A 12488-nucleotide genomic window follows, 5' to 3' on the forward strand; every position below is an offset into this window, starting at 1 on the left:
TCACGCACCCCCAGCTGCCCAGCAATAAAGAAAAGGAAAGAAAACAAATGGTTAACGGATAGAGATCTCAGTCTAGCAGGACTCCAATCTTCATCAGTTTCCAAATGTTTCAGTAAATTACAAGTAAAAGGCAATCTTATCAATAGCCTGATCTCCAGAAACCCACAGGCTCAGTTTCCTGGAGCCTCTAATATCACCCTCCCCTCCATGGTGATGTGGGGAACAGAGGCAAGAAGAAAATGGCAAGGAAAATTAAATTTCCTTATAACCTGCAGCCCATTGGCAAATACTTGAGGCAAATCATTTCTCCAGGAACCCCCACAGTCCTAATGTTAATGCCTTACTAGAGGGAAAACATAAGCTTGACAATAGCAAGGCCTCAAGTATTTTAGGAGTCCTCTTTAGCATACCAAAGTCCTTTGGAGGCTTCCCTCTTGACTTTACCTCCCCCAACTCCAAAGTATATAACCAGTCACTCTTCCCAGCCCCAGTACAGCTCTTTCTGCCCAAGGGTCCTTTCCCCGGGCTTAATAAAATCACCTTTTGCACCAAAGAGGTCTTCAAATTCTTTCTTGGCCTTTGGCTCTGGACTCCTGCCCCTCCAAAACCCCATCATACTCACCTCCCCAACTCTTTATTACTTTTCTGTTTTAGACTCTGCATTGTTATCCGCTGTATTATCCAAAAAGTAACTGTTTAAATGTTTATTTATTCTTGAGAGAGAGACAATGGGGGAGGATCAGAAAGAGAGGGAGACACAGAATCTGAAACAGGCTTCAGGCTCCGAGCTGTCAGCACAGAGTCCGATGCGGGGCTCGAACCCACGAACCACGAGATCATGACCTGAGCTGAAGTCAGATGGTTAACCAACTGAGCCAGCCAGGCGCCCCACAAAAAGTATTTATTAACATGTATTGACTCACATTCCAAGTTGGAGAGGAAACTGGTTGTCTTATCCCTCTCCCCTCGGCCAATTTTGTTTGCAGAATACAGGTGCATCGTAATTTAGTTTATAAAGGAATAAAAATTCCTTTATAAAAATGTTATCTAGATTAAAAACACAGCAGTAACATATAATGAAACTGCCAGTGCGTGGTGTGGTCACAGCTGTACACATTTTTACATTAGTGAGCTCTTAATTTGTGGCTTCTGGAGCCCCCCAGTGCCATTTGCAGAAAATTGAGGTAATAACTGTGTTCATTGGTTGTATCGCAACCGTTTTTTTCTTGAGAGAAAACAGGGGATGAATTATGCTGGTCTCTGCCTAGAGGGCTCCCATTCTAAATTAAACCTGATGCTAGGCCTGAGGGGATTGCATCACTTGGGTAAAAACAGACAGATGCACCCGGACAATTCTCACCCTCTATCTTTTTGGTTTTCCTTCTTTGTCATCTGTTCTGGCAACAATGGCACAATATTTCTCAGATACTTTCCTGGCAAGTGGCTCCAGGCTGAGCTGTAAACTCCTCAATTCATTCAATTCCTGGGAACTCACCAGTCCTCCACCTCACCTCCCCTGGCAGCTGGCCCCGAGGAGGTGTGAGCAGCCCAGGACTGAAGCTTTGGCCAAGTGATTTCTCAGTCCTGAGCTTCAGATGTCTTACATCAATGTCAAGAGATAAAGAGTTCAAGGAACAAATCAGATTTTTACGAATAGTAGCAGCGCCTGGGTGGCTCAGTCCATTAAGCGTCTGACTTCAGCTCAGGTCATGATCTCACAATNATCAAGGAACAAATCAGATTTTTACGAATAGTAGCGACGCCTGGGTGGCTCAGTCCATTAAGTGTCTGACTTCAGCTCAGGTCATGATCTCACAATTCATGAGTTCGAGTCCCGCGTCGGGTTCTGTGCTGACAGCTCAGAGCCTGGAGCCTGCTTTGGATTCTGCGTCTCCCTCGCTCTCTGCCCCTCCCCTGCTCATTCTCTCTCTCTCTCCGTCTCTCTCTCTTTCCCTCAAAAATAAGTAAACATTAAAAAAATTAGTCTCTTCCAGAGCTCCTGGTCAAGTAATTTTGTCCTTTCTGAGGTCTTTGGCACAGAGTTGGTGTAGGACACCTTCCCATTCCAATACATGATCCAACGGTGCTGTCCCAGACCTCACCCAATGCAAAAACCACTTGGAGGCAAGTGTCAAGGCTGGAACTCATCACTGAAATGTCTCTTCCAGTTCATAGCGACGTTTGCAATGCTGCATATTGTTCCCTCTGTGTGCCTCTGATGGGGTTTTGGGGTGACGGCAGGGTCTGGAGGCGACGACCAAGAAAGAATTCTTGAAGACATCTTTGGCGAAAAGGTGATTTTATTAAAGCACGGGAATAGGACCTTTGGGCAGAAAGAGCTGCACTGGGGCTGTGAAGAGTGACTCCTTATATACTATTGTGGTAGGAACCCCTCCCTAAGGAGAGAGAAAAAAATGAAGAAGAGAGGAGAGAAGACTTCAAGGTCACCTAGATATGCACCCAGGTGCCTACATCCTCCATGTTCTTGTAAACTGAGACAACTTAATCAGACTGCATGTTTATGTGTGTTACCATATATGGGAGATAAAGAAATAGAAAATGTATTTAAAACACTATGCCATGTGATGTGGGCCGCTCAGTTCTTTGGGTACGAACCCGACTGAGCGGTGCTGGCACGAATAAAGTTACTTCCTGGAAAGAAAAGCCTCGGTGTCACGACTCTTTGTGTGGGAATCCTGCAACACTATGATGTTGGGGAGGTAAAGTCAAATGGGAAGCCTCCAGAGGGATTCTGATATGCTAAAGAGGACTCCTAAGATACCTGAGGCCTTGCTATTGTCAAGGTAAGATAGTTTTCCCTCTAGTAAGGCATTAACATTAGGGCAAGAGGGGGTTCCTGGGGAAATGTATTTGCCTTAAGTATTTGCCAATGGGCTGCAGGTTATAAGGAAATTTAATTTTCCTTGCCATTTTCTTCTTGCCTCTGTTCCCCACAGCACTATGGAGGGGAGGGTGATATTAGGGGCTCCAGGAAACTGAGCATGTAGGTTTCTGGAGATCAGGCTTTTGATAAGTTTGTCTTTTTCTTGTAATTTACTAAGATATTTGTAAGTTGATGGAGACTCCTGTCCTGCATGACTGTGATCTCTATCAGGTAACCATTTGTTTTCTTTCATTTCCTTTGTTCTTGGGCAGCTGGGAGTGCCTGAGGGATGTCACACACATCCCACCTGCAGGGGAGAGTGTGTGCTAGTTTGCCCTTTGTCCTCAGCCTGCCTTATGCTCCCTCATCATCTCCACATTTCCAGGGATCCGATTTCCAGGTTAAAGAATCATGAGCTGGGGCGCCTGGATGGCTTGGTTGGTTGAGCATCTGACCCTTGATTTCCGCTCAGGTCATGATCTCACAGTTCGCGAGTTAGAGCCCCACATTGGGCCCTGTCTGTGCTGATGGCGCAGAACTGCTTGGGATTCTATGTCTCCCTTTCTCTCTGCCTCTACTCTGCTTACACACACACTCTCTCTCTCTCTCTCCTACAAATAAATAAATAAACTTAAAAAATTAAAAATAAAAAGAATCATGAGCTGATTACTTCTGGAAGTGGCCCCAGATAATATCTAGCCAGCCTCTCCTGTGCAGGTGGGAAGACGGAAGTCCACTGAGCAAAACTCTTGGATTCGAAGGCCAAGCAGACTCAAGGCAGAGCAGGGACAAGCCAGCCAACCACCTGGTCTTTTCCCTGCCAGGGCTTCTGTCCCCAGGGGTCTGTGTCTTCATCTGGATTATGCAAATTTGGAGTCGGGTTCCCTCCTAGTCTCTGAAGTCATCACGGAGCTGGTACCCTGTTGCCTGGCCTCTTTCAGCAGCAGCAGCAGGAGAAGCAGAAGCTTACAGCACAGAACAAACTTGTCCCTACAGCAGCTTCTGAGTGTAGCTTGGAACCAGGAACCAAATATGAACTTCAACAATGCTATGACTGCATGAATCTGAACGGTTCTTCTTGTGTTTTTTTTACAACATGTTAAACTGCCTTCTATCTCCCAGCTGGCTGGAGATCTTTCTGAGCAAAGAGCATCTTACTTCTGTCTCAAGCCCTATGTGTTAGGAGCTCAATAGTACTGCAATAAATAAGCAAATGAGCTTGGCTTTGGAAAGCCTGGATCTGAGTGTAGAATGAGGCACTTAGAGCTGTGTAAGCCTCAGTTTCCTGATCTGGATGAAGGGGGAACGATTTCCCACCTTGGCCAGCACACAGGTCAAGCAATTGGCACTTGGCACATGGTGAACGATGGTCGCCACACATCAGGGGTGTACCACCCGCAGGCTTTGCATTTCCCCATTCCTTGTTTCTCTTTGGCTCCCTATGGCATCGGAATTACCATAACATACAACGTGCAGAATGCCTGGAAGAGCAGTTGGGTGAAGCAGTAGGTGAAGCAAGAGGCTGGAGACGCTGGAAGGATCTGGAAGGATCTGGATGTGTATGATCTGGGCCTGAGCCTCCCAGCCTGCTCTTTCCATTCAGTGTCACTACTCGGCCCTGCCTCCTAAGCCCAGCTCAGGGCCCTAGAACTCTCTTTTGGGACTTCTCTCCTCCCCAGCCCTGGTTCTTGGCTCCCTGCCCAGCTACCATGGTAACAGCTTCCAAGGTGACAAAAGAGGTTGCTGGGTCCTATTTCCTCTGGTCCTGTTGATGAGGATTTGCAACTGCAGAGACTGAATCACTCTGCACCTACCTGGGTCCCTTCTGTGTTCTCACACAGGCTGACCTCAGTCTTCCATCCCTGCCAGTAGGACCATGTGTACCAGCCTGACTACCTGTGAATGGAAGAAAGTCTTCTATGAGAAGATGGAGGTGGCCAAGCCGGCCGACAGCTGGGAACTCATCATGGATCCCAACCTCAAGCCCAATGAGCTGGCCCCTGGCTGGAAGCAGTACCTGGAACAGCATGCCTCAGGCAGGTGAGCACCCAAGGAGGAGGGACTTGAAGGCAGTCCTGGGGGCACACTCCAAGGGGAGACAGAGAGATCAATGGAGCCTCATCCTGGAGTCAGCACCGGTTAGGGGGCAGAGAAGGAACTACCAAGTGGGTCAAAGAGGCCTGGCTTCTAATCCCAGCTGTACCATCTGGGTACAGGTCACCGTGGGTGACCTTGATAAGTTGTGCTCTGTCTTTGGATCTTGGTTTTTTATAATAAGTGAAGAGCTACAATGTCTCTGTAATCTTTGACATTTGAGATGTTTTCACATTTAATAGTCTTTTAAAGAATGGTGGGGAGTGAGAGAGGAAGTCATGAGGTCCACTGAGAAAACTAGCTTAGGGTTGGGGCCTTGCTCTGGTCCTAAGTCTATTTAGTCAACTCAGTCCAGTTTGATCTGAATACAAGAAGTTGGCCTTAGATGATCAATCAAGACCATTCCAGTTCTATTGTCTATGGGCCAGTGACAAAAAGGCTTAGCTTTGGGCATGATTTCCTTTATGTCCTTAGAGCTCGGTGTCCTATACTCTACAGGAACCTCATGGCTTCCAGAGCGCAGGGAGTTCCATAGGCTGAGGAGACATGTCCATCTGAAAGCCACATGCCTCCCTCTCCTTATTCTAGGGTGTGATTTGGGATCGGGACCACAGAATTCCCTGCCCAACCTGCCTCAAACTCATCTTCAGGGTCTGTGTAGGCTCTTCCCTGGGTCCACCAATTCAAGGACAGATAATGCCCCTAGACCCCCCAGTGAAGCCAACAAATGGCTGTATTTTGGGCATGTGGACACACAGACTGGGTTGTTCATGCATGTTTGGATGTGAAACCCCCAGGTGCAGCACATGGCTGAAGGCAGCATCAGGAGGCAGGCTGTGGGTGGGGCAGCTGTGGGTGGGGAGCTGAGACCTGTAAGTATGAGATTGAGCTTGTCTTTGGGACAAAAAGACAGAGAAGCAGAGGTTCACTGCTTTACTTCCATTCAGATCAGTTCAAGAGACATTAATGCGCACCTGTTATATGCTGGCTCCTGGCTCTGGCTCTAGCTGTGTGCACATGGATGGCTCTCTCTCTCTGCTTCTGTTTCATTTCAATAAAATGAGAGGTTGACTAGATGATCCTTAAGGTCCCCTTGCACTAGGTCTGATATTTTGACATTTAAGATCTGAGGTGTAGCTTGAGGAAGAGGAAAAAGCTCCGGACTGGTGTGATTAATAAGGTGTAGAAGGAGGAGATGGAAAACATGAAGTTTCTGAGCTGGCTGTTGCGAGGAGTGTAAAGGGCTGGAAACTTGGGCCCGGGGCCCAGGGGATTAGGGGCTGAGCTCTATGGGCTTGTGGCTCCTCCTTGCCTCAGGTCTCAGCTGGTCCTACCCCCGCTGGTGACCTGTGGCTCCCAGGTGGCCTCAGGCAGGCCTTCAGAACCGCCACTCTTGTGCTTATTCTGTGCAAAGGCTCACTCTCCCCATAAGCCTTGAGATGCATTAACCCTGGTGCCCTACAACTCTGGCCGGCATGGGTGGGGGACCCCTTCTGGGGGTCAGATTGCTCTGTGGGCCAATGCTGCCTTGGGCTATGCTGGGTACCATTCTGTGCTTGTGCTGTCTAAGGGCCCCAGGCCTCGGCGACAGGCTTGGCCTCATCTCTACCCCACAGCCGGGCCTATGTGGTGCTTGGCACAAAATAGGGGCTAGGTGGTGTCTGTTGGACTGAATTTGAGTTCCTTATCAGAGGTCATACAGGGCCATTGTCCAGGGGACCCAGAGGGAGTCAGCAGTAAGGAGAGTCAGGGGTCCCCTGGACTCCTGACTGTAAAGCTGTTGTAACAGGGTCCTGGAAGAGGTTCATCTCAAGGACAAAGGAAACTGTCCTGGAGGTAATGAGTGTTACGTTACTGACGGTGTGCAAGCACGGGGTGGAGGCTGAAGGACTGGGGCCTGGCTAGATGGGTCCCAGACCTCTTCCTTCCATGGCCTCTGAGGCTGGGCCCCTGGGGGGCCGAGTTAGACAGAGTGGCCTGTATGTAGGGGTGCATGTGTGTGGAGATGCCGACTGAGATCCACTTTTCCAGTCTCTGCTGCAGGGCTGGAGCAGGGTCTAGGGATGGCTCGTCAAGGGGTAAGAGGATGTTCTTTGTGAAGGTGTGGGGACCAGACTCCCTACTCCTCCCCCGCTGGCCTGTCACCCATCCACCACCTGGTGGATTCTTAGTGGGTTTTCTCCAAAGTATTCTTGGTGGCCTACGGTCGGTAGTTAGAGGCATCTCTTTTTCTCCGCACAGCAGGCAGGATGCAGGAGTCAGAGTCAGGGGACATCTGAACGAAAAGAGCCTTATCGGACACCATCACTCTGCAATGCACACATGAAAAATACGGCCCAGATGGGGGCGGGGGGAGGGGAGGGGATGAGCCCTGTGCTGCGGGCAGGTACTTGTGCAGGTCTCTGTCCAGAGTGCGTTAGGCTTAGGGGAAGCTGAGGCCACAAGGGGCCGTGCAGGAGGCAGGCTGGAGAGCCGGCTTGAAGCCACGAGCTCCAGTGCCAGATTTCTGAAGACACTGCCCCAGGCCCAGGGGAGCTCAGGGCGAGGAGGCAGAGCCTGGGAGCGTTAAGGAACCCAGGGCGCAGCGAACAAGCAACCTCTATCGCTAGGCACAGCCACACAGGGCCCTTCCTTTCCAGGCTGTCCCTGGGAGGAAGCCTTGCCTCTTCCACCCTCCCCTCCCCTCCCCGCAGGTTCCACTGCTCCTGGTGCTGGCACACCTGGCAGTCGCCACACGTGGTCATCCTCTTCCACATGCACCTGGACCGCGAGCAGCGGGCGGGCTCGGTGCGCATGCGCGTCTTCAAGCAGCTGTGCCACGAGTGCGGCACCGCGCGGCTGGACGAGTCGAGCATGCTGGAGGAGAACATCGAGAGCCTGGTGGACAACCTCATCACCAGCCTGCGCGAGCAGTGCTACGGTGAAGACGGCGGCCAGTACCGCATCCACGTGGCCAGCCGCCCAGACGCGGGCCCGCACCGCGGCGAGTTCTGCGAGGCCTGCCAGGAGGGCATCGTGCACTGGAAGCCCAGCGAGAAGCTGCTGGCGGAGGAGGCCGCCGCCTACGCCTTCTCGGGGGCCTCCAAGCCAAGCGCCCAGGAGGGCTCGGGCTACAGCTTCTTCTCCCTTCGCTGGTGCCTCGTGGGCGCCTCCCTCTGCCTTTTCATTGTCTACCTGCAGTTCTCCTTCCGCAGCTCTGCCTTCTTTTAGCGCAGCTGCGCGCTTGGGGCGGGAACGCGGGAGAAGGTTCTGGCTGCGATTCTTCTGCAGCGTCAACAGGACCCTGGACAGCTCCCGCCGGGCCTCAGTTAATTCCTGCGCTGAAGGGGAAGTTTGCTCTAGGAGATACTTAATGGTCCTTCTATTAAAATTTACAGTGATGGGGGAAGGGGAGAGGATCTAGGGAGGATTTAGGTTTGGTGGTAGTACTAAACCCACAGGGAGGTATCTTCTCCCTCCACTTCCTCCACATCCATCTCTACTCCCCTCCTTTTGCTTCATTTCCATATCCCACATCCCGTTAGGTCCTGTCGTGCCCGGGCTTCATCTCAAGTTCATCTTCAGCTGTCTCTGACCATCCTGCCATGGTTGACGGCAGTGATCCTACGCAAGAATATTCAGTGCATCTTCATTCAGTCCCTCTCCTGGAGAGTTTGCTCCCACTATTCGGAAAGTTCCAGATTGTTACTTTGGTGCTAGAGTCTGCCTTGCCGGAATTATTTAGAACTTCACTGTCCAGTATGACAGTCACTAGCCATATGTGGCTATTTGAATTTAAATTAATTAATATGAAATAAAATGGAAACTTCAGTTCCTCAGTTGCACCAACCACTTATCAAGGGCTCAGTAACCATATGTGGCTTGTGGCTACCATACTGTGCTGTGCAGATATAGAATATCACCATAGAAATTTCTAGACTAGACCCTGAAGTTACTACTTAAATATATATGGACCCATAAAAATAAGAGAGGGACACAGGTTTAAAGATGCTGCATGAAGCTTTTGGGGGCAGGGACAGGTAGGGGAGTGGTGTGTTAGGGATACGCAAATAAATATGTAACCTCTGTGTTCCTGGTTGCCGGTTGATTGGAATTTGTGGGTCCCAGTGCTGTCTAAACATTTCCTGGGGAGGAGGACCTGCTGAAATTCACTGCATGGGACTCTCTCTCGATCTCTCTTGCTCTTACTCTGTGTGTGTGTGTTGGGGGAGGGGCGGTTGGGGCTTCAAGAATACATTTAAGTGTTTTGAAGGAACATATGAGCTGTGGCACCAGTAATTACACGTGATGCAGGGAGATGTTCCTCTGTCATCCTGAATGAAAATACCTTTGTAGGCAATTCTGTGATTCTCCCCGTTAGTGCAGATGGAGAGATGGGGTGTATTCGGCAGATCTGTGGATGTAGACCTTTCGGGTGCTGGTGGGGCTGTGTGTCTCCATTCAGGGGAGATGGGAAGCAAGGGGAAGCACGAGCAGTGGAGGCAGATGGTACCTGTCTTCCTGCACCTTCTCCTTTTCCCAGCCCATGAGGCTGCCCCCTGAGGGGGAATGCATTTGCTGCTCATCCCCTTAGGCATGGCCGTGGCTTGGGCAATTTGACTCATGGTTTGGTGTGAGAGGACCCTGTGTTTGTGATGGTCCGGAAGAGGAAACAGAAGCTTTCCTATTAATATTCCCAATTGTTCCCTGACATTCATAACTATAGCACACCTTTAGAGCATCTATCTCAAGTGGCCCCTGAGAACTGAAGATGAGGTTCAAGGTTGATGAGTCTGGCTAGTCATGTTCTCAGAGGTGGACTGGTTTGGACACTGTGTCCCACCTGCTCTCTGTATGTGCAGCCTGGCTTTACTCTTCTCAAGCTTTGGCAGGGGGGTTCTGATGGCTTGTCTGATACTTTCCCCCACCCCCTCAGCCCCTGGCTCTGGACTTGTAGGAACAGAGAGCCAGGGAATCTAGAAGAATCTACCTTTCTCTGGTTGGGTGCACTAGAGGCGCAGGAAAAGCAGTGGAGTGGAGTATTTGTAAACTAGGGAGCATGTGAGGTTGTGCTCGCCTCTGTCCACTGCAGAGAATGCTTAACCAGGCCTGTGCAGAGTGAAGACACATGACAGCTTCTAGGAAGTTGACCATCAGGAGCCTGTGACTCATATGGTCTCCAGAGGACAGTGTGTCCCCTCTGCCTTGGTCTACCTTGGGAGTCTCAAGAGCACACGAAGGGACAGGATGGGGATGAAGTGGCACCAGCAGCATCTGTTACTAAAATTGTGGTTTGTGGGGTGAGGGGCGGACTGCTGAGATTGTGTCAAGGGAGGGTCAGGCCTCAAGAGGGCCAGTGAAGCTGGAATCTCTGAGGTAAGGCCTGGACACTGAGGAATGAAGAGCCACTGAAAATGAAAGTGAGGGTGAAGGCCTAGACCAGGTGAAATGAGATGAGATCTGGGAAAACTCCAAATAATCTACGTACTCTCCTTTATCAGTTCATTCTTCTCAGTGTATAAAAATACCTGTGTCCTTCACATTTAGTTAAAATGACCCTTCTCTGACTCCACATCTCTATTACCATGCATTTTTTTTTTATTTCTAGGAGAGAGAGAGAGAGAGAGAGAGAGAGACAGCGTGAGCAGGGGAGGGTCAGAGAGAGAGGGAGTCACAGACTGAAACAGGCTCCAGGCTCTGAGCTGGCAGTCAGCACAGAGCCCAATGCGGGGCTCGAACCCACGAACCGCGAGATCATGACCTAAGCGAAAGTCGGACACTTAACCGACTAAGCCACCCAGGCGCCCCTCTATTACCATGCATTTTTAAACATTTTTTAAAGTATATTTATTCTGAGATAGCCAGAAACAGTGCGAGTGGGGAGGGGCAGAAAGAGAGGGAGTGAGGGACAATCCCAAGCAGCACAGAGTCCTATGCAGAGCTCAAACGCACGAAACCATGAGATGACAACCTGAGCTGAAACCAAGAGTCATGGACGTTTAAATGCCTAAGCCACCCAGGCGCCCCACCATGTATTTTTTTTTTTTAATGTTTATATACTTTTGAGAGAGAGAGAAAGAGCCGGGGAGAGGCCATGAGAGAGGGAGACAGAGGATCTTCAGTGGGCTCTGGACTCACAGCAGAGAGCCCAATGTGGGGCTCAAACTCATGAACCACGAGATCATGACCTGAGCCCAAGTCGGATGTGCAACTGACTGAGCCACTCAGATACCCCACCATGTTTAAAAAAAAAATCCTTCAAGGCCAAGTTTCTCAAAATAGTAGATCATATTTGCCTCTATCTCTTATTTATTCCTTAATAAGACATGGCAGGCTCATTTCCAAGTCCCTAAAACCATCACCCCACACTCCATTCCCAAACCATTGGTCACTTTTCTGCCTGCATCCCACCTGCTCTTGAAGCTGCATCGCATCCCCTCCTGGAAGACTCCATGACAGCACTTGTGCCTCATCCTTCCCTTCCGTTTCCTCTCTGTTGTCAGGTTTCCTCTCTTGCCCATCCCTTATAAGCTGGGGTTCCCCTGATGGCTCTCATTCTCTTGTTCTCTCTGGGAAAACATGTCCCCAGGTCCCCACTCACAGAGTAGGTTCTCCTGCCTGGGAACTCCCAGTCTTCGCAGCTGTCCGAGGACTTCCACTGGGCCCCAGGCCTACAGATCAGTTGACCTGATTGCAGGAGTACCCTGAGCATGACCAGTGCTGCCTTCATTTGTTCCCAAGTACCTCTGGCTTGGTCTCCATTCTTTGTTTCCTATTTCCTCCTGCCCAAACTCATCACGTGGTGTCTCTTGACTCTGTAGCCTCCTTAATAATCATCACTCCTGTAGCCTCCCCTCTTCCAGCCCACCCTGCACTCTACCACTATCTAGGGATGATTTTGTAATAATCAGATGTGGTCAGCTCACTGTCCTGCTTAAACTCCTCCAGAGATCTTTCCTGCTAATGGACAGCACTTCGTCTCATTAGCCAGGCACACCTCATTTTTCCAGGTAATAATAATACAGAACATATATTGAGAAGGAGCAGAGCTCAATAAACAATTGGTATTATAATAATTCACTGTGTGTGTGGTGCTGTGCTAAGGGCTTTGTGTGCATTGCCTCATTTGATTCTGAAAACAGCCCTTTGAGGCTGGTACTATTATCATCTTCATCATGGCTGAGGCTCAGAGGGGTTAAGAAACTGGTTTATGTTAATCCAGTTAGTATGTCACAGTGCTGAGGTTGAACTCCAGGGTATCTCTGATTCTAGAACTTAAGTTCTCAATCACTAGGCTATTCCACCACTCTGATCAAGCAGGTGTTCCTCACTGTCCAGGAGCCCTGTCCCCCTCCGGCTTTCAGGAGCTTTTTCTTCAGTGCAGCTTGACCCTCAGCTCCTGGGGGGAAGCAGCGTCTTACCCCCTAGAGCCTGCTTCTGCTACTGCACCTGTCATACTGAGCTGTCACTGCTGCTTGCACACGTGTCTGCTCACCACTGTCATTTGTTTTTTGAAATAACTGTTTAAACA

The 12488-nt window shown here is 49.9% G+C and overlaps 1 protein-coding gene across 1 annotated transcript; it reads left to right on the forward strand.

The window, feature by feature from the left end:
- The first annotated feature begins 4760 nt into the window (after positions 1-4760).
- Positions 4761-8188, forward strand: RTP2 (receptor transporter protein 2). Its single transcript, XM_077754547.1, has 2 exons — positions 4761-4924; positions 7672-8188. The coding sequence occupies exons 1-2, from the start codon at positions 4761-4763 to the stop codon at positions 8186-8188; spliced, it is 681 nt and encodes a 226-aa protein (XP_077610673.1).
- Positions 8189-12488: the final 4300 nt, after the last annotated feature.

Source organism: Crocuta crocuta, unplaced genomic scaffold, assembly GCF_008692635.1.
Source record: "Crocuta crocuta isolate KB4526 unplaced genomic scaffold, BGI_CrCroc_1.0 scaffold70, whole genome shotgun sequence".
NCBI classification, from domain to species: domain Eukaryota; kingdom Metazoa; phylum Chordata; class Mammalia; order Carnivora; family Hyaenidae; genus Crocuta; species Crocuta crocuta.

What these genes read in the sequence shown, in the direction of transcription:
- RTP2 (XM_077754547.1), top strand. Translation starts at nt 4,761, where the DNA reads ATGTGTACCAGCCTGACTACCTGTGAATGGAAGAAAGTCTTCTATGAG. An exon ending in GAACAGCATGCCTCAGGCAG is followed by an intron (nt 4,925 to 7,671) that starts GTGAGCACCCAA and finishes CCCTCCCCGCAG; the next exon opens with GTTCCACTGCTCCTGGTGCT.